The 21,044-nt window shown below is 39.7% G+C and overlaps 1 protein-coding gene across 2 annotated transcripts in view; it reads right to left on the reverse strand.

Moving 5' to 3' along the window:
* col27a1 (collagen type XXVII alpha 1 chain) overlaps positions 1–21,044 on the reverse strand; it is a 323,681-nt gene that overhangs the window by 54,003 nt on the left and 248,634 nt on the right. For both annotated transcript variants that reach the window (XM_033048904.1, XM_033048906.1), the window contains exons 35-37: positions 18,247–18,300; positions 16,244–16,297; positions 11,999–12,106 (exon numbers count right to left, since the gene is read on the reverse strand). In XM_033048904.1, coding sequence (XP_032904795.1) covers positions 11,999–12,106; positions 16,244–16,297; positions 18,247–18,300 — 216 coding nt within the window. The remainder of the gene's footprint in view (positions 1–11,998; positions 12,107–16,243; positions 16,298–18,246; positions 18,301–21,044) is intronic.

Below are 21,044 nucleotides of genomic sequence, written 5' to 3' on the forward strand. Positions count from 1 at the left end.
CCACATCAGTCTGAAGAAGGGCCTCGACCCGAAACGTCGCCTATTTCCTTCGCTCCATAGATGCTGCCTCACCCGCTGAGTTTCTCCAGCATTTTTGTCTACCTTTAAGTTTCCAAATATCAGTTGGGAGTGCCTTAGCCTAAATGCTCAGTGAGATCAGAATTTTTGACGTGCCCAGGAGGGATTTCTGATGTAGTATGTAGATGGAGCAAGGAGGGAAGGAGCATTACTAGATCTTATCTTCGGGAATGTAGCAGGCCAAGTGAAGGAGTGTCAGTGAGGGAATTAGAACTCCATATATTTTAAGATAGATGCTGGATTAGCGACATTTTGGGTCTGAAACGTCACCCATCCTTTTTGTGCTGCCTGACCCGCTGAGTTACTCCAGCACTTTGTGTCTATCTTCGGTATATACCAGCATCTGCAGTTCATTTCTACACATCCATAAATTTTAAAGTGGATATGGAAAAGGATAGGGCTGGACTTGTAATTAAAATCTAAATAGGGGTTAGGCCAATTTTATTAACCTAAGGGAGGTCCTGGCAAAGGTAGATTGGGAGCATCGATTTGCAGGTTTAGTTTAGTTTAGAGATACAGCACAGAAACAGGCCCTTCGGCCCACCGGATCCGCGCCGACCAGCGATCCCCACACATTAACACTATCCTACACCCACTGGGGACACTATTTACATTTACCAAGCCAATTAACCTACAGACCAGTACGTCTTTGGAATGTGGGAGGAAACCGAAGATCTCGGAGAAAACCCACGCAGTTCACGGGCAGAACGTACAAACTCTATACAGACAGCACCCGTAATCGGGATCGAACCCGGGTCTCCGGCACTGCATTCACTGTAAGACAGCAACTCTACCGCTGCGCCACCGTGTATCTACATCTGCACAGTGAGAAACATCCACAAAAATATCAAGAGTTCAATGGCAACATATTCATGGAAGGGTAAAAACTAGAGGTAACATCGAGGGTCCAGAACCCTGGATGTTGAGAATTATTGAGGATCGCCTAAAGAGAAATGGGAAGCACATAACAGGTGTAGGGAAGTAATGATAGGGGAAGTTTGTCAAGAGTTTGTAAAGGCAAGCATTAAAAAAAAATTAGGACGCAAAGAGAGGTCAAGAGAAATCACTGACAGACAGTATTAAGCTAAATCTGAAGGAGTTCTAATAAATATATTATACAAAGAATAACCAGGGAAACATTACAACAACATGGGTAATCTATGCATGGAGCTAGAAGTTACAGGCAAGGTGTTAAATTAAAACTTTTTAATAGGTATTCATGAAGGAAACAAATTTTGTTATTGGAGATTTTAGTGAAAGGGTAGATGAAATTCCTGTGTAGCTTCCTTAAATAAAGAGGAGAAACATAAAGCCGTTACGGGCTTAAAGGCCTCAACTCTTTAAAACAGATCCCCACAGACCACAATACTACAGTCCACTCTTCTGCATAAGTTAACTTTCCTTCATTGAACTTTTAACTTCAAAGCTTTACAAAAGAATGAGCTTCTGTCCTAAAATAATTTAGAACTGTGAGATGCTCCAACAAGTGGAATTGCAGTGAAACACTGTTTCCTTTTCCATTTGCTTATTTTGGCCTCTTTATCCATATTCTTTCCTGTGCTTGGTTTCCTTCTGAATGCATCTTAGCCATTTGTCCCAATCCCTTCATCTGGTAATGAGTTCAACATTCCAAACACTTAACAAATTGCAGAAATTATATATTACAAATTATTAGACATATAACCATGAAAATGAGTTGCAAATGTGCAGTCTTTGAAGGAATCATACCTGGCTATGTCACATGAATAATCTTCTAACAGTTGTCGACTCAGCACCCTAATGACACTGATCCCCCCATTGACATGGGGGAACATGACACTGCTATCATCCTGCAGGTGTCAACATTTCTCCCTGCTATGGAGGCATGGGGGTGCAGGGGTAGAGTTGCTGCCTTATAGCATTTGCAGCGCTGGAGACCAGGGTTCGATCCTGACTATGGTGCTGTCTGTACGGAGTTTTAATGTTCTCCCCATGACCGTGTGAGTTTTCTCCGAGATTTTCGGTTTCCTCCCACACTCCAAAGACATACAGATTTGGAGGTTAATTGGCTTGGTATAAGTGTAAATTGTCCTGAGTGTGTGTAGGGTAATGTTAATGTGCGGGGATTGCTGGTCGGAGTGGGCTCGGTGGGCCGAAGGGCCTGTTTCTGTGCTGTATCTCTAAACTAAATTAAATTTAACCTATGGGCAATATGGTCATCTCTTTTCCAAAAACAGCTGTCCTAGATTTGGCCACACTTGCTGGCACACAGCATAGCATCTGGCTGATTATATGCATGTATCCTGGACATTTGCTGTGCTTTCACCAAATTCTCAAAGGCAACTTGGAATGAGTAATTAGATGCTGGCTCAGCACACGTAGGCTACATCCCTGAGCGAATAATTTAAAAAATGAAATAATTAAATTTATTGTGTTAATTTGCAAATAATTCTGACAGTATATTGTTTGACTCACCGTCACGGAGGTGAGTGTGAAGACTACTGAGATATAGACGATTATTGTGTACAATTGCACTCTTCACTGGATCAATAATTACATCCATATATTTAAGGTGAAAGAGGATGAAGGATCAATTGAAATACTTCAAACACAACTATGGATTTTCTCTTTCTTTGTTAGATATGATTTATCCATAAATGATCAGGCAATAGATCCATACCGATGACTGAGGGAAATGGGGTTTCAGTTTCAATAGAGGGAAAGAGGATATCAAAAAAAAAAAGATGGTGCCTTTGGAGTACTCGATGATAGCCTGTATGTGGAGGCAATGGCACTGAAGTCAAGTATAGATCTTTTTTCCCTGAAGCGTAGGAGGCTGAGGGGTGACCGTATAGAGGTATATAAAACCATGAGGGGATTAGAAAGGTGAATAGTCAGCCTATTTCCCAGAGAATGAAGTCTAAAATTAGACAGGAAAGGCTTAAGGTCAAATTCAAAGGAATCCAAGGGGCAGGTTTTCACACAGATAGTGGTGTGTGCATGGAACGAGCTGTCAGAGGAAATAGTAAAGATGTACAATTACAACATTTAGAAGACACTTGGACAGGAACATGGATAGGAAAGGTTTGGAGGGATAAGGGTCAGATGCAGGTATGGGACTAATTTGGTCAGCATGGACCAGTTGGCTGAAGGGCCTGTTTCTGTGCTGTATAGCTAGATGACCAAACGACCATGGTTTTAAACAGGTTTAACACAACTTCTACCCTTTTCAAATCATCACCTAGAAACTAATAATTTGATTTAAGCTCTCTTTTTCTTGTGCTAAAGCTAAATATGTGTTATTCGATTGGCAGATTTATGTTCTAAAACCATAGTTCAGTTTGTTTTTTTACTTTATATTTATATAATTTTATATAAAATTAAAAAAGTTATTTAAAGGTCAAAGTTCCTCATGCATTTCATTTACTGAATTACTGTGGCTTTCTTCAAGGTAAGGGACTTGTCTCCAGGGAGTTGAAACACTCCTTGTTTCAACGACTGGAGTTACAGTATTGTCTTACCAATTTCTAAACCAAATTTAGTATTGTTCTGCACTTCACCAAATATTTCTCACTCCTATTCTGTAAACATAATAATTTCCTGCTTCCAAAACCAGATATGCTCTGGCTCCTTTGAATTAGAATGCTGATTTTGTTTTAAATATAACTTCATGAGCGGCTGTTTTGGGCTGTGGATGTACTACTTTCAGGAACTGGCTTGTTACAAGATGACGGAAACTTTTATCTCATTAGTTTGGCTGAATGAATCTTTGAGGTGAAAGGCCAACATTTCAACCACAGGAGCATGCAGTCACTATGTATTTCAAAGATTTATTACAGAGTACCTCTTGGAAACTTGAGACTTGAATTCAGCAGAAACTAGCCAAAACCTTGAACAGTGAAAAGTGTTAAAACACAAAGAAATGTGGCCATTGGGATCACAGCAACAATGAATTTTCTAAGATTAGTATTGAGGCATGTAATCTGAATAAACATTGGGGCTGACTAGACTGTTAGAATTTAATTATGTACTGAAAGTTTAACAGTTTGGTCAAGAGATCCAATTTATCACCAGTATATGAAGGAAGTAAAACTTAAATCTACTTTCGAAGCTCCAGCACATGAGCTTGTTTATCTAACCATGAGTAGAATGTATCATCCATGAATGTAGTCACAGGCATGTACCCAAGCCTCTGGATTAAGGTGGCTCAGCACTTCAACTCCCCCTCCCATTCCCAATCCGACCTCTCTGTTCTGGGTCTCCTCCATTGCCAGAGTGAGCAACACCGGAAATTGGAGGAACAGCACCTCATATTCCGCCTGGGTTGCTTGCGTCCGGATGGCATGAACGTTGAATTCTCCCAGTTTTGCTAGCCCTTGCTGTCTCCTCCCCTTCCTTAACCCTCGAGCTGTCTCCTCCCATCCTCCCGCCCTCGGGCTCCTCCTCCCTCCCTTTTTCCTTCCTTCTCCCCCCCACCCCCCATCAGTCTGAAGAAGGGTTTCGGCCCGAAACGTTGCCTATTTCCTTCGCTCCATAGATGCTGCTGCACCCGCTGAGTTTCTCCAGCATTTTTGTGTACCTAATAACTTTCAGTGATTTGTGTACGAAGACACTTAGATGCTTCTGAATACCTGTACCTATTAATCTCTCAATGCTTACAAAATATTCTTCCTTTTTAGTTTTTCCACCAAATAATTTGACCTTCTATGTTTCTACTGTATGTACCATCTGCCATTCACGGAACCTGCTGGTACCTTTTATCACCATCCTCAGAACCATGTTGCCACCCAAGATAGACACAAAGTGCTGGAGTAACTCAGGGAGTCAGGCAGCATCTCTGGAGAATAAGAATAGGTGACATTTTTGGTCGGGGCCTTTAGAGTCATAGAGTGATATAGTGTAGAAACAGACCCTTCGGCCCAACTTGCCCACACCGGACAACATGTTCCAGCTACACTAGTCCCACCGACCTGTGCTTGGTCCATATCCCTCCAAACCTGCCCTATCCATGTACCTGTCTAACTGTTTCTTAAACGTTGGAATAGTCCCAGCCTCAACTACCTCATCTGGCAGCTTGCTCCATACACCCACTATTTGTGTGAAATAGTTACCCCTCAGATACCTATTAAATCTTTTCCCCTTCACCTTGAACCTATGTCCTCTGGTCCTACATTCCCCTACTCTGGGCAAGAGACTCTGTACATCTACCCATTCTATTCCTTTCATGATTTTGTACACCTCTATAAGATCACCCCTCTTCCTCCTGCACTATACGGAATAGTGAGACCCAGCCTACTCAACCTCTCCCTATAGCTCACACCCTCTAGACCTGGCAACATCCTCATAAATCTTCTCTGAACCCTTTCAAGCTTGACAATATATTTCCTATAACATGGTGCCCAGAACTGAACACAATATTCCAAATGTGGTCTCACCAACGTCTTATACAACTGCAACATGACCTCCCAACTTCTATACTCTATACTCTGACTGATGAAGGCCAATGTGCCAAAAGCCTTTTTGACCACCTTATCTACATGCGACTCGATCTTCAAGGAACCATGCACCTGCACTCCTAGATCCCTCTGCTCTACAACATTCCCCAGAGGCCTACCATTCACTGTGTAGGTCCTGCCCTTGTTAGATGTCCCAATATGCAACACCTCACACTTTTTTAGACTAACTTTGTAATGCCTAAATTGTAACATCAGCAAACTTGAATACATTATACTTGATCCCCTCATCCAAATCATTGATAGAAATTATAAACAGCTGGAGCAACAGCATTCCACTCCACTATTAAATCTTTTCCCCTTCACCTTGAACTGTGGCACCCCACTCACTAATCATAGCCACCTAATACAACTCATTTGTTTATTCTCTGCATTTTCTGTCTGTTGATCAATCCGCAAACCATAGTAGAATATTACCTCAAACTGAGGTCCAATCTTAGTCAATCTTGAGTGACGTCTTACTAAAGATCCTTTAACAGTTCACAGGCCCCACATAAATTGGTTTCTACTTATCCATTCTAGTAGTTATCATGTTTAAATTCATCGTCTTCACCATCCACAAGGAGGAGAGACTGCCAAACCCTGGAGTAATTTGTGCAAACATTATTTTATTTTCATAACTCTATGTTGACTTCCCAATTTGTTATTGTTTTCTAAATGCATTATTTCCACTTTCTTATAGTATTTTCCTCACTGCTGTTTTTAGGCTAACTGCTCAGTAGAGCCCTGTTTATTCTCTCCCTCATTTTTTTAAATAGTGGGGTCATATTTGTTCTTTTCCAATCTCCCAGCGGCATTCTAGAATCCATGGAATTTTTCAAAGCCAATGTGTCTATTATTCCCATAGCCACCTCCTTCAAAATGATAATATCCAGGTCATCAGGTCCTAGGGATGTATTACCTTTCAGTCCTACTAATATCCCCATATTAATTATTTTACTAATTCTAATATTTTTAGCTTATTCATGGAGTTAATTTCTCACAGTCAGTTGGTATACGGCTGACTAGGGGCTCCGCAATGAAGGCAGCCTCTGCCTACAGTCTGTCCGTTTTTTTCTATCTTTTTTTATTTTAGATTGTCTTAAAAGTTTGTTTTGGGGATTCTTTTCTTTTTCTATGTGGGGGAGGGGGGGAGGGTAAGAGGGAAACCGTTTCCCAGTCACTTCCTGGCGATGACACGACTATTCTCCAAGTAGCATCCTCGTCCCCCTCCTCGCGGCCAATCATCTGGATTGGAGCGGCCTTTCCTGCCGGGGTTCCGGACCTGAGCTTCAGCAGCGGAGTCGCAGCGCTGGATTCACCGTGGAGGGGGGCGATGCCTACCTGGATCGCCGTTTGAAGCTCCAGAGTGCTGGGCCCACTGCTCCAACATCATGGAGCTGAGGTTTGAAGAGCTCCCAACGCGGGCGACGCTGAACAACATCGCAGTGTCCTGGGACCCTTTGCCGAGGGCCGCCAATGTTGAATCTCCACCCAGCGCAGCCTGTGGACTTCGGGAGCCGCGGACACGGGTAGGAAGTGGCCGATTCGGAGGTCCATGCCGCTGAGGTTGTCCTCCCGATCCGACGTCGGAGCTCCAGCATCCCGGCGAGCGGGCCTGAATATCGGGCCACCTTTGGCGGCGACTGCGGAGGGTTCGTGAAGCCCCCGACCACGGGTGAACATCAAGAACAACAAAGGAAGAAGACTGACTGGTGCCTTCCCTCACAGTGGGAAACTTTGATTCTGCTGTGCGGGGATGATTTATATTGGACTCTATCGTGTGTTGTGTTCTTTATTTTATTTGTATGGCTGTATGGTGACCACACATTTCACTGTATCAACTGGTACATGTGACAAATAAATGTATCTTGTATCTTGTATATTTGTTCAGCCACTTTATTCAGATTCAATACACTAGCTTCAAACTGAAAGCTCTAATAATTCTTGCAAAATCTCTGGGCATCAAAGAAGAATGGGTGCTTATACTGTGGTATGAGGCTCTGATTATTTAAGAGTCTTAGAAGCTCCACTAGGAGATTTCCTCGTCTTCACCATCCACAGGGAAGAGAGACGGCCAAATCCTGGAGTGATTTATGCAAATTCAGGCCAACATGAACTTGCATTAAGAACTAACTCATTCCAGATTCCATTGGCTAGATCCCAATTTTTAAAAATTAATGGGAACAGTTAATCTTATGGTCCATCATGGCTGAACAAACTCAATAGCAAAAGTCCCTGAAAGGTGGAATTGAAATGAGAGTTTTCAGTAGTCGTGTATTTAACCCATTCTTGACCTTCCAGCCAAATCTATATGAAAGCTTCAAGAAACTATATTAATTTTAGTTACTTGAAAGCATTAATGCGCAAGACTTACAAACTGTAGTCATAACTAAGTGTGATGGTTGACAATTTTCAATTGCATGAGGTTGCAACAGAGAATCAGCTAAGGCATTTTCCACAGCAGGCTGTTCCGACTGTAGATTAAAGTAATGAAAATATGAAATTCTTAGCAGGTCAACTCTCATTTTGTGGAGAAACATTATGAACATTTCAGGATGACAACCTTTCATCAGAACTGGGAAAAAATAGATAGTCTACGTAAATCATTCTAGGATTTGGCAATCTCTTCTCCCTGTGGATTGTAAAGACTAGGAAACCTCCCAATGGCTCAGCCAGGTCACTTCATTGAACAGACACAACATAAGCACCAACTCTGCCTTAATGTCTGGAGACTGCACAAGATATTATCACAGCATTTCATGCCTTTTGTTGTATTTATGGAAGATGTACTGAATGACACTTCGTTCTCAATGTTTCTAACAGCTAGCTGTACAATGATACAGGATGTGCTAGAGCTTTAGAACTAGATTTAAGTAAGGAAAGAGGAGAGGTAAGAACAAACGGGAAGGTCTGAGGCAAAAGAATCACAACCATCCTGTTTAGGTTTTTTTCACCTCCTTTTGCCAGTTCATTCCTCCCTTTATTAGTTCCTACCCTGTGCCCTTCCTTTAGTGTTCATCTCCGCAATTAAGTGATTACATTTTCCAGTTCTTATTCATCTGAAATAGTCACATTGTTTCTCTGTCTGCAGTTGTTGTTTTGCCAGTGGGCCATTCCCAGCATTTCATTCACATTATGGTGCTTCTGATTTAACTTCCATATGGACATATTTATTCTCATATGTAAAGGCAATATTAAAAATATAAATCACTCTTTAAGCACTGCAGTATTCAGAGGAGCCTTCCAAGATTTATTCTATCCAAAAACATCTCCAATTATATGCTGCATGATCTCTCCAGTAGAACAAACCATTGATAATAATGCTTGCTCTTTAGTCCATGAGATGCAATCACTTGTGTGTAAAAGATAAGATATCAACTGCTGTGAGGACTTTTAAAATGAAACTCGAAGTAAAAAAAATAATTTAAGAATAAAATAGATTTTGATATTAATTAAAAAATGATTCAATGATTCAACTGTTTTTTTAGTTGCAAATTTGAATGTTGTCCCTGGCCTCATTCGTGATTGGTTTGAAGATCCACAGAGTTGGTAAATTGCACAGTCATGTTAAAAGAAGTATAAACATTTCTTTTGCCAAAAGAATGAAATTAGGCATTTCTGATTTCATTGGGAATGTGTTTAGTGGATGTCCATTTAATTTATAATGAAACAGAACATTTTGAAACAGGCTTACCTGCTTTTAAAAACATTTGTTTGTCTGCTGATTTCATATTTTTAGAAATTTCAGAAATATTTGTAGAAATTATTTCAGCTCCCGAGCCCGTTGGCTTGGCTCAATTTCTGTGTCCGTCTGGCACTCGTTTCCTCCCCATTTTCGCTGTACAACACTATAAATTGTCAGATTCAACAACCTCCAGATGTTGGGCACCTGGTTCTTAATTTGCTGCTCTACAACTTCCTAAATCTACTAAAATTACGCACAAATGTAATTTGGGATGAAATACTCCTTGTTTATAGTTTACTGCAGCATTTAAACTTAATCTGCAACAAAAAAAAACATGATCTCTCTTGAATAAGTCATTCTTTACAACACAAACTTCATAGTGTTCCTGAACAGTTTCAAATGACACCTCAAAGCAGTTGCAAACCACAGATAAAGATGTCAGCAAGTTCCATCACGCAATTCCTTTGAGAATATTAATTAAGACGCCAGGAAGCAGTGTAAGAAAAACTTTGCCAGGTCCATTGCCATAAATGAACACATCAGGTTTGTTATTCAGCAAAGAAGTAGCAACAATATTCACTAAAATATCAAACCTTGCATACTTTGGAAGAGTGAAAAGAAAACAGGTTACCGTACCATCTGACAATTAAACAGCACACCTTTTCTAAATTGCAACTTCAAAAGTGCAATATGGTTTAATGAGCTATAATTCTTTAATTTAAAAGGTAACACGTCTCCACAACACACATTGTATATAATGTGAATTATGAATTAGAGGCGTTATTTGCATTACGTGCATTAGTTACAACATGATTTAGATTAGGGAATAGAGAACCACTTTGTAAATAGTCAAGCAGACAATAAAAGTGGTCTCAAATTTAAATGGGATAAAGGACAAACAACCTGTTTTCAGGTAATCTCCCAAGGTAATCAGACTCTGTTGTTAAGAACACACTGTCAGTTTCACCACAGGAGGCCATTGAAATTGACATGCAATCGTTTCTATTGATATTTGGGCAAGGATACTCCATTAATACAGCCTGTAGTATTTTTACCTTGCACAAAAATAAACTTATTGCTATTGAAAAGACCTTTGAAAGTAATTTTGTTATTACAAGTCTGAAACTCTTAAGCTATGAAACCCCATTTCCCCACAAACACTGAACTGAATTGATTTGTGACTTTCGTTAACACAAACTTTCTTCGGAATGCAAATACCACATCAGAGCATAACTACCTGTACTGTAATTCTATTTAAGTTATATAGAAGTGGTTCATTGAAAGACAACCCAGACTATTAGAGAGAAAATAACCACCATGAAAACCAATTTCTATATCCCAAGGTGGGAAGACAACAAAGCTGGAATCAACTTTCCATTTCTTTAATGGAACTGGAACATTGTATATAGAAAAGTATAGCACAGGAATGGACCCTTTGGCCCACACCGTCAGTGCCAAACATGATGCCAAGATGACTAATGTCATCTACCTGCACATAATACATTTCTCTCCAATTTTTTGCATTTCCATGTGCTTATCCAAAATGCTCTTAACATAGAAACATAGAAAATAGGTGCAGGAGTAGGCCATTCGGCCCTTCGAGCCTGCACCGCCATTCAATATGATAATGGCTCTTAAATGCCTCTATCATATTTGCCTCCATCACCACCACCCCTGGCAGTGCATTCCAGAAACTCAGCACCCTCTGTGTAAAACAATTTGCCCCGCACATCTCCTTTAAACTTTCAACTTAAAGCTATGCCCTCTAGACGAAAGCTATACCATGTTGCTGATTCTGTTATTCTATCTATAAAATCCAAGAAAGATATTTTATGATCTAGATGAATTAATAAATTGGATACTATTATTTCTCCCCATATTTATGAGATGAATGACTCAAGAAAATAAAATTCATTTCCAAGATTTTACAGATAGAATATCAGAATTATCTAAGCATTCCATTATAACATAACCAGTGAAATAATTCAGTGACAAAATGAGCTGCTCAATTACATTTCCACTTCATCCACCACAACATAACTCATGATGCAATTAATTACCTGAACAGTGAACAATCTGTTATTTATTTCTGAGACTAGATCAGGAAGGATTGGTAGCACAATGAAACAGTCACCAAGATTGTTCAGCAACAAATGGCAGCAGAAGTCATGCAGCCTTAAATGAGATGGCAATTTCCTCGTGTTGGTGAAAAACTGTAATTGATGGGATGTTTCATTCTTAAATCTACCTTTTGAACAGAAGTAACACAAAATATCTTTGTATAAGAACACTTTCCTTGCAAGTTATGTTTTGATAAAATGGAAATAGCAAGTCTCGCTGGAATTCTGGGCAGAATGTAAAACTGAACAGAATTATTGATTTAATCAATGACCTTTCATCAGAACTAGATTTTTCTGCCAATTATGTTTCTCTCTTTATAGATTTTGCCTGATCTGTTGAGTATTTCTCGACTTTTCTAATTTAATTTCAAATTTCCAACTTTTTTTGCTTTTTAGTTCTAATATTATAAACCTAACTGTCCAACTGCACTTTGCACCAGAGCTAATTACGTAACATTATTGGTAACTGTGGATACCTTGATATTATGAAGTTAGTGGATCTTGGTCAGCAAATAATTATTAGTTTAAATCTTCCCATGCAATAATATTCCTCTGTTGCAAGATACATCTCTGTTACTTCTTGTAAATTGTTATCTTCAGTCACACCACTTTCTGTAGAAATCATTAGAAATTATTCTTACTTGTACTCCCGTGATTCCTGGTACTCCTGGTGGTCCTTCTTTTCCTTTTAATCCTTCTGTCCCCTTCTCTCCTTTATCCCCTTCTGTCCCTGGGTCTCCTTTGTCGCCCTAACGGGAGAAAAAAATTAAGGTGCTCAGACAGATGTAGCTCATTCAGTCACAATAGGACCAGCAAGATATGTTGTAGGACCAGCAAGACATGTTGCCTTTAAACCAAGTTATATTAGCAGCACGGCATTATAGCATTCAGCAAATATTGTGAAGGCCATGACCCTATTCAAATGAAAGGACTACTATAGATGTGGCAGGTTAGAGCAAAGTGGCGATTCCCATGGACTCACCAGTTAGTCATCTATATGTTGTGGCCCAATGTTAAAAAGAAATAACAGAGAAATTAGGTGGTCATTAAACAAGTTAAGAAGCACATGCTATGCTGAGGCACTTGAGGAGTGGCACAATGGTGCAGCGGTAGAGTTCCCGCCTTACAGCGCCACAGACCTGGCTTCGATCCTGATTATGGGTGCTGTCTGTACGGAGTAGTGACCATGTAGGTTTTCTCCGGGTGCTCCGGTTTCTTCCCACACTCCAAAGACGTACCAGGCTTGTAAGTTAATTGGCTTTGGTAAGATGTAAAATTGTCCTTAATGAGTGTGGGTTAGGGTACAGGGTGATCGCTGGTTGGCGCAGACTCGGTGGGTCGAAGGGCCAGTTTCTGCGTTGTATCTCTAAAGTCTAAAGACTATAGAGTGCCGTATTCAAGTTAGGGACAGTTAGAGATAGATATGAACATTTTGAAACAGAATACATTTTTGATTGCATTCAGTGGTTTTGAAAAAGTTGTCATTTATTTTTGATATACTCAATAGATTAGGACAAATGGTGTTGTTTAAAATCACACCAGTCAAATTTACAAACTCTCTAACAAGACCATTAATAGTACTTCATGTTACAGATGAATTAATTTATTGGAACTACTGATCACTCTTTCATATTTACATGGAATTAATGCAAAGTAGGCCATTCCAACCATTATGCTTGGGCCAAGTCTTTGACAGTTATCAATTAATCCCATTTTTTTCCTTTAGTTTTCCTGTTCATTTTATTTTTTACCATCGGTTTTCTGGTATTTTCAGCAGTAGTATTTAGCAGCATTTTATCAAGTTTTATCAGGCCTTTTAAACTTGCCCTGCTATTCTCAGAGATTTGGGCACGTTCACGTCTGGGTTCCTGTAAATCTATTAAAATTGCATCTTTTTATCCTCTCTTCATTCTTTCCACCAACACACACACTCCAAAGTATCCTGATTGAAATTTCACCTGCCATGCATTGCTTATTTATCTGGGTTTTTTTTATTCTAAAAACATAACAAGCTTCTTGAGTTCAGTCCACTGTTCCTAGAGATCTTGTACATCAAGTCCAGCTTTCAAACTGATTTTGATAACACTTGACTCCATGAGTGTCAACAATCTTGGCCTGAAATATAATTCATGATTGAACAATCATCAAGTACTGAGACAGACAATTGCAAAGTTTACAACTTACCAAGTGAAGACATTTTACCTTGCCATACAAGCTATACTTGCAAGATGGGACTATAGTACTGGGAATACCTTAACTGCATTGTAATATTTTGATATATTGAAGTACAAACTCATTTTCTAACAATTTCCCAACCACAAGACAGATGCCTGTCTTCACTTTTTGTATAGTTAAGCCTGATAATTTAGGGTTAAATTTCTAGCCATACGATATGATGTCTAATGCTAGTCATGAGATGAGATTACCCAGAGAAATTGATTCTTATATTTCTAGATCTATTTTGCGACCCAAATATTAAAACATAATCTATAAATTATAATCAAAATTTTATCCTTTGGGCTAAAAGTACTTTTCAATCATTTGCCCTTTGTTTAAGAGTGCCAGTCACTGTTCTAAAGTCTCTGCTTGCTTTCTTGCCACTTTAACTCTTTTTTGCGACCTTATTGCGACCACCATCCCAATCTCTCCCTGCTTTAAACTACACCCCACCCTCTCCCTGCTATAAAAAGTCACGCCACCCTCTCCCTGCTTTAAACCCTCACCCAAGGCTCTGTTTTAAATCTCTCACAACTTTTAACATGGCTTTTTCTCTTGATATTTTAGACTTTCAGCCTCACTCGAACAACAAAACTAATTTACTCTCCATTTTCAGTACTTGTCCTTTCTTATCAGTCATGTGGTTTTGATGCCATTCATTATAATACTGTGCAGGTGTGATTATCATAATAGAGTGACTTTTGTGTATTTTCTGACGTTAGTTTTTATTTTAGAGACACAGCATGGAAACAGGCCCTTCGAGCCGCTGAGCCACACCGAACTTCGATCACCTGGTCACTCTCATCTACTCCCTACAGATTAAGGGCAATTTTACAGATGCCAATTAATCAATAAACCTGCACAGCTTTGGGATGCAGGAGGAAACTGGAGCACCCAGAGGAAACCCACATGGTCACAGAGAGAGCATGAACACACCATAACACCCAAATTCAGGATCAAACTTAGGTCGCTGGGGATCATGGAACCTGTTCATTGCCTGGGGCAAATTCAAATCACTGACGCTATGTTGAAAGACCAATACTCCTACCACATCATTTTTGGTGAACATTATTACACCATGCATCAGTCCAAAAATTAACTGGTCACTATTACTCCTAGTTTTTCTCCTAAGGCAACATTCTGCTCTTGATGCCATTGTGTGTCTTCAGTGCTAAGGGTTTTAATTTTACTTCATTATTAGTGTTCATTATGTAGTAATCAATTTTTATTTTTTGCAGAAAATGTTCATTTTAAATAGCATCATAAAACCTTGTCCACAGGAAACATGAGTAGTTTTTATCTTCCTTGTGGAAGCATTTCAAAAGGGACTTAAGTATTCACTCCATGAAAATTCTCATCTTATTAATTTTAAGGAAAGATGCAGCTCTCCCTTTTTAAAATGCCACTTTCAAAAATTGCAAACACAAAATTCTGCAAATATATATCAGAGTTTGTGTATTAAAAAAAATTCTATTCAGCATTTTATGAACTTCTGAAGTTCAAATCGAGTTTTAGTCAATGGAATACATCTGGCAACGACAACCGCATTGCACATACCGTAAACAAACAACATGATTAAAATTAATGGTCTGATCATTTATTTTACAAGCTGTTGGAGGAGCTCAGTGGGTCAGGCAGCATGTGTGGGGGCAGTGAGATGGTTGTCGTTTCCAGTGCTTCGGGACTCTGACTCCATTCAATTTAAAAGTCAGCTAAGGAACTATTATCAGATATCAGACATACCTTACTGAGAGGGCAGAGAGCAGCGTGATCTAACATCTCACATAAAAGACAACAACATTGACAATGTGGTACATTGTCAGTACAGTACTGGGTCTGTCAGTTAAGGCACCACCTAATTTGTGGGGTGAACTTCAAAAAAAGATTTGACTGGGTTGACTGGATAAAACAAATAAAATATGTATTTTATTAATTGAAATCATCTGCAAAATTAAGTAGGCATATTTGTTTCTGGATGACAAAAACAGTTTAAACTACACGTTATATATATTTTTTAAATCCTTTAAATCATGCCGTTGAACTAATACTGTAGAATGTTTTATCTTAGTGTATATAATGTATGTTCAATAACATGTTCATCATTAGACATGATTGAGTTCATTTCTAGGTCTATTGCTGAAACTGGTGGCTTTGAGATAGGTAATTGTGGTAGTTAGTAGTGCTGGCAAGAGAGAGGTCAGAGCTCACAGTTATTGATCAAGAAGCAGATGGGGAGTGAGTTGCACAACCTGGCCCATTGCACTAGAGGCCAGATATTGCAAGATCTGTAATTTCTGCTATATCACAATTTATGCAACCTTACTGGAAGTAACTTTAATGCTCAAATAACCAACAAGAACATATCTATGAGTAATGCATTAGATATTGTCTCTGGCAAAATATTATGAAGGCAAGAACAGTAACAGTCCATCAAAAAAATGTTCTCCCCTGCTTTGAAATAGCCAAATTGGAGACATTAATATTTTCAAAATTTACTTAAGTATATGCAGACATAATTTTTTTTAATTTTAACTATGCTATGCATATATTAAATTAAAATGTCTTGGATGCTGAAGATAAATTCATGCCTGTGTGATCTTTAGCTGCTCTATTCAGATTTCAGTTCCATTGATATCATGCTTGTGTATTTTCATGCTTGAAATACTTACCTTGACCCCATCAATTCCTATGGGTCCATCGTCACCAACCAGACCAGGCTCACCCTTTGCAAAAAAAAAAAGATTACTGAAGATGTCAATTTTGTCTGGTCATTATGGAGTAAAAATTATCTCAAAGCATAATCTGTAACATTAAATTAATAATAATAAGTATACAGTTAATGCATTCTATTTACATAATCTCATCACAGACCCAGATAAACTTATAGACTGACCATAAGAAGAATCGGGTGCTGCAATCAGAATAGAGAATGGCAAGGGTTGATGGTCCCAAAGATGTCTTAAATTACGTGCCTACAAAGACCAAGGACGTTGCAGGATTTAACAGGGGAACTCCTAATTTACAAGGTCACTCAATGAAGCAAACTCATTTTGTGATATGCTTATGCTGTGTAAAACATAATGTATCTATTGGTTGGTGTTTGGAAAGCACTGAGTTTTATGGAGCTGCTGTCTGGAACTATAGGGCGGGGGAGAAATATTGATTTGAAATGGTAGTGTATTGGAATGGAGAAGTGATTACAGACACTTGATGCAATCAGGCTACAGGATTATCTTGCAAAGAACATGGATGGATTATTAAAGAAAACAATCAATTTCTTAAATGGTAATTTAATAGTTGGTCAGCATAACAGAAAATAATAAGGAGACACGAGGGACTGCAGGTGCTGGAATCTTTAGCAGCCAACAACCTACTGGAGGAACTCAGTGGGTTGACCAGCATGTGTGGATAGAAAGGAATGGTCGACCCTGTATCAAGACAGAAAATAAATACTTTGGTATGTTTCTGAAGATTGTTAAACTGCAGGGATGTTGGGAGATGGGGATTTATCTGACAGGGTAAAACAGGGGTGACCATGGAATAAACTATCAACAAGATTATCTGGTCAATGTGTGAATGAGAGCAGTTAAGAGTGTGAGACCATGGACAAAAGATCGTAGCCAAGCAATGTAGGAGATGCAAGTGGAAAGCAGAAAGACATGGCCAGGTCAGGCTGGGCACTTGCACCACTTCTGAAGCAGATTCATAGAGTGGTACAACTCATGGTCTGGCCTTCAGATCACCATGTCCATGCAAACCTTTTTGCCCATAAAAACAATTACCATTTGTCTGCCTTAGGACTGAGAAAAAAAGGAAGAGAAAGGGAATACTGCTACTTTATTTTATCTATGTCCTTTTGTCTTTGTTCTCACTCTCAATCAGGTTTTGCCCCGTCCCCCACACACAACTTAACAAGCTTATTTTTTCTTCTTCCAGTTTTGACAAAGGGTCTTTGAATGGAAATGTTAACTCTGTTTCTGTTCCACAGATGTGGCCTCACTTGCTGAGTATTTCCATTTCTAGCATCTGTAGTTTTGTTGATTTTCTCTACCGGAATTACCTGAACTAACTGTGACTACTTTGGAAAACCATTAAGTGACTTAAGTTATGACTGATTGCAAAACATAATGATAACCCCCATTTCCACATTACCAGCACTCTGACAATATACATTTTCAAATATTGCAGAAGTACATGGGTCAAGTAACCCGTGAAAAATTTTCAACAAAATAAATGCATAGTAATATTTCTATCTTTATTTGTTTGTATATCAGTCTGAAGAAGGGTCTCGACCCGAAACATTGCCTATTCCTTCTCTCCATAGATGCTGCCTCACCCACTGAGTTTCTCCAGCATTTTTGTCTACCGATTTTTCCAGCATCTGCAGTTCTTTCTTAAACATTTAAGCTATGTTTGTGTGTTTTTACTAAGTTACACAAGGGCAGATCATACCAGCATGATAAAGTAGATGCTGGTGTTTCCGGGCACCTTTGTGTTATGTTGGTTATTACAGCAACTGTTCGCTACAAAGGAGAACAACAATTCAGGATGGAATATGGAGATTTTCATTCCTGCCGGCCTCCTCCATGACACTCGAGAAGAATGTTTTTGGAATACGTTTTCATATTGGGAACGCAAAGAGAAATGAAATGTCACATAATCAATAACTCACCCTTTGGCCCATGAGTCCTTGTTCACCTGCAACTCCAGCTGGACCAATTGCACCCTGTAGGTCAGAAAATTGGAAAATTTTGCATTAATTCACAAACTCTACATCTCAAATCCCTTTGTATCATTCAATTCTGGTCAAATCACAATAATTAAAATACAGGTTTTGTGCAAATTGTCTATTAGTCAGCAAAAAATACAAAAAACTCGTCGGGCATGCTTTGACAAATTTCACATGATCAACTTGCCCGCTAGTACACCCATGCTATTGAAACTTATTTAGTTTAAATTATGTTATTTGATAAACATGGAACAAATTCTTGATTTGCCATTTCAAATTTATCATGTGGAAACTTTGTATGACATTAAAAAATCTCAAAACTACATTGCTATTATCAACGTTACACAAGGGATGCCTTCAGATAAAGTAAACCTCTGCTTTCCCTCTGATTTTAAGCAGTCCAGTCATGGAATACTCAAGACCGCTGGAGTTCTAACTTTATCAGCACCCGTTGTCTAGAAATTCACTGTTTTATGGAGATAAACAATGGTACAGATTTTGTAGTTAGCAGCAAAAAGACAACGCACATTGCTGACCTCAAAAGACTGCTCTTAAAGATGTAATGGGCTGTAGGTCATTTCACCCATTCCAATGTAGTTTTAAATCTAGTGCCATCCAGAGGGGAATTCAAACCCCTAAGAGGTAACTATGGACAAAGATTTGTAGGTCAACCCATACTTAGCAAAGATTGTGCAAATAGATCTGGTTCTGTCCCATATCTTTGAAAGTGATAAATATTAGAACTATCATGAAAACCAAACCCATTCACAAATTGTACATTGCTGACAAGCTTAGACTTTTCACCATCAAAGCACTTTTGGCATGCTAATGTTGAAAATGAAGCATCAAATGTTTCTAGATTGAACAGTTTGTGAAGGTGTAGTAGTAACAGGATGGAGATAGTGTAATCAAATCACAGCTTATATAAATCAAAGGTACACAAAAATGCTGGAGAAACTCAGCGGGTGCAGCAGCATCTATGGAGCGAAGGAAATAGGCAACGTTTCGGGCCAAAACCCTTCTTCAGACTGATGGGGGGTGGCGGGGAGAAGAAAGGAAAAAGGAGGAGGAGGAGCCCGAGGGCTGAGGGATGGGAGGAGACAGCCCGAGGGCTGAGGAAGGAGAGGAGACAGCAAGGGCTAACAAAATTGGGTGAATAAATCAATATGTAATTGCTGTGATTTTTGTATTAAATAAGGAAGGTTTATTGGCCTGTCCCACTCACGCGACTTTTTAGGCGACTACAGGAGACTATAAGGTCGCCACATGTTTGCCGGAGGTTGCCGGGGTGTCGCCTGCATGGTGGTGAGTAGTTCCCGCATTCTCGTAACTAGTTGAAAAATTAGCGGCGACCAGAATTTTGATGCCATGGAGAGTAGCGAGAATTCTCGTGACATAGGTGCAGTGGTAGTGGGTTGCCAGGAGGTCGTTGATGGTCATAGGTTGTCGTAGGTTGTCGCCGATGCTGACAGGTGAATTTCATTGGTTCATTGGGAAAAAAAACCGTGAACAGTAGTTTCAAACCAAGGATAACCGACCGGTAATGTTAATGTCTGCCGAGCTTCACAACCGTGTATATCTGGCTTCTTAAATGTTGTCTCCACTCCTTCTCCCCCCTCTTTTAAAGGACTTGGGTGACCCTTCCCGTACACTGTGCTTTCACTGTCTTAATTAAGCGGCCTTTTCACGGGGCGACTTGACGCAAGAGTTAACCGGAGTTTAACATCGTGGGAACCTCGTGCGATAACAGTGCGGCATTCGTGGACCACCGTGGACCACCGTAGCGCTAACGGCAGGTCATCGTGTAACTTGGTCACTCGGGAGAAAATTCAAGAAAGTTTGAATTTCTCCAAGATTGACTTGTACACTTGTGGTTGAGTATTGCAACATTATATGAACGTAGTGGCCAGTGCGATATCCGTAATAACTCTTGCGGGTACCGTGGGAACTCCTGCGAACGGTGAACCCGGAAGCTGGACAGAGGGAACAGAAGGTGAGTAAAAATTATCTTATGTGGGATTGAATTTAAAAAATAAATAAAAATAAAGATTTGCATCCGCATATGGACATCAACTTATTCATGAGTTATGTTAATGAGATTCAAGAAAATAACTATAATCTTTAAAAGGGACTTTAAAAGGGACTTTACTGAAAGGTTACGCATTTTTATGGTCCGTGAGAAATTTTTCACATGTACTTCTTTGAGAGATACAGGTCGGAGTCCTCGGGTCCAGGGGTCCGGAACGCTACCAATCAATGTTGTACAGAGACCCGTGTAAGGAGTGAACTGCACATGCTGGTTTAAACCGAAGACAGACACAAAAAGCTGGAGTAACTCAGCGAGTCAAGCAGCATCTCTGGAGAAAAAAAGCTGATGTTTCGGGACGAGACACATCTTCAGACTCAATTCCGATTAGGCTGTCTGAAGAAGGGTTCCGGTGTTGGGGGAGTCCAGAACCAGGGTCCCAGTTTTACAGTCTACCGTGGGAACTCTTTAACTCAGTAAAGTAAAGTAGCCTTTATTGTCATATCAGCGCACAGGCAGCAGTTGACTGTTGCTCTATTCAGTTTCCCAGGGGGTCGGGACGGGACTGGAGTTGGGAGAGAAAGGTGGGGGAGTCGAGGGAGAGGAGGGGGAGACAGATGGGGGTGTCTTCATTTACTGACGGCGGGTGTCTGTCACTGAAACAGGCAGGTGAGATTTCACATCCACCTTGTGTGTGCCTCTCTCTCTCTCTCTC

This window comes from Amblyraja radiata, chromosome 32, assembly GCF_010909765.2.
Source record: "Amblyraja radiata isolate CabotCenter1 chromosome 32, sAmbRad1.1.pri, whole genome shotgun sequence".
Lineage (NCBI taxonomy): Eukaryota > Metazoa > Chordata > Chondrichthyes > Rajiformes > Rajidae > Amblyraja > Amblyraja radiata.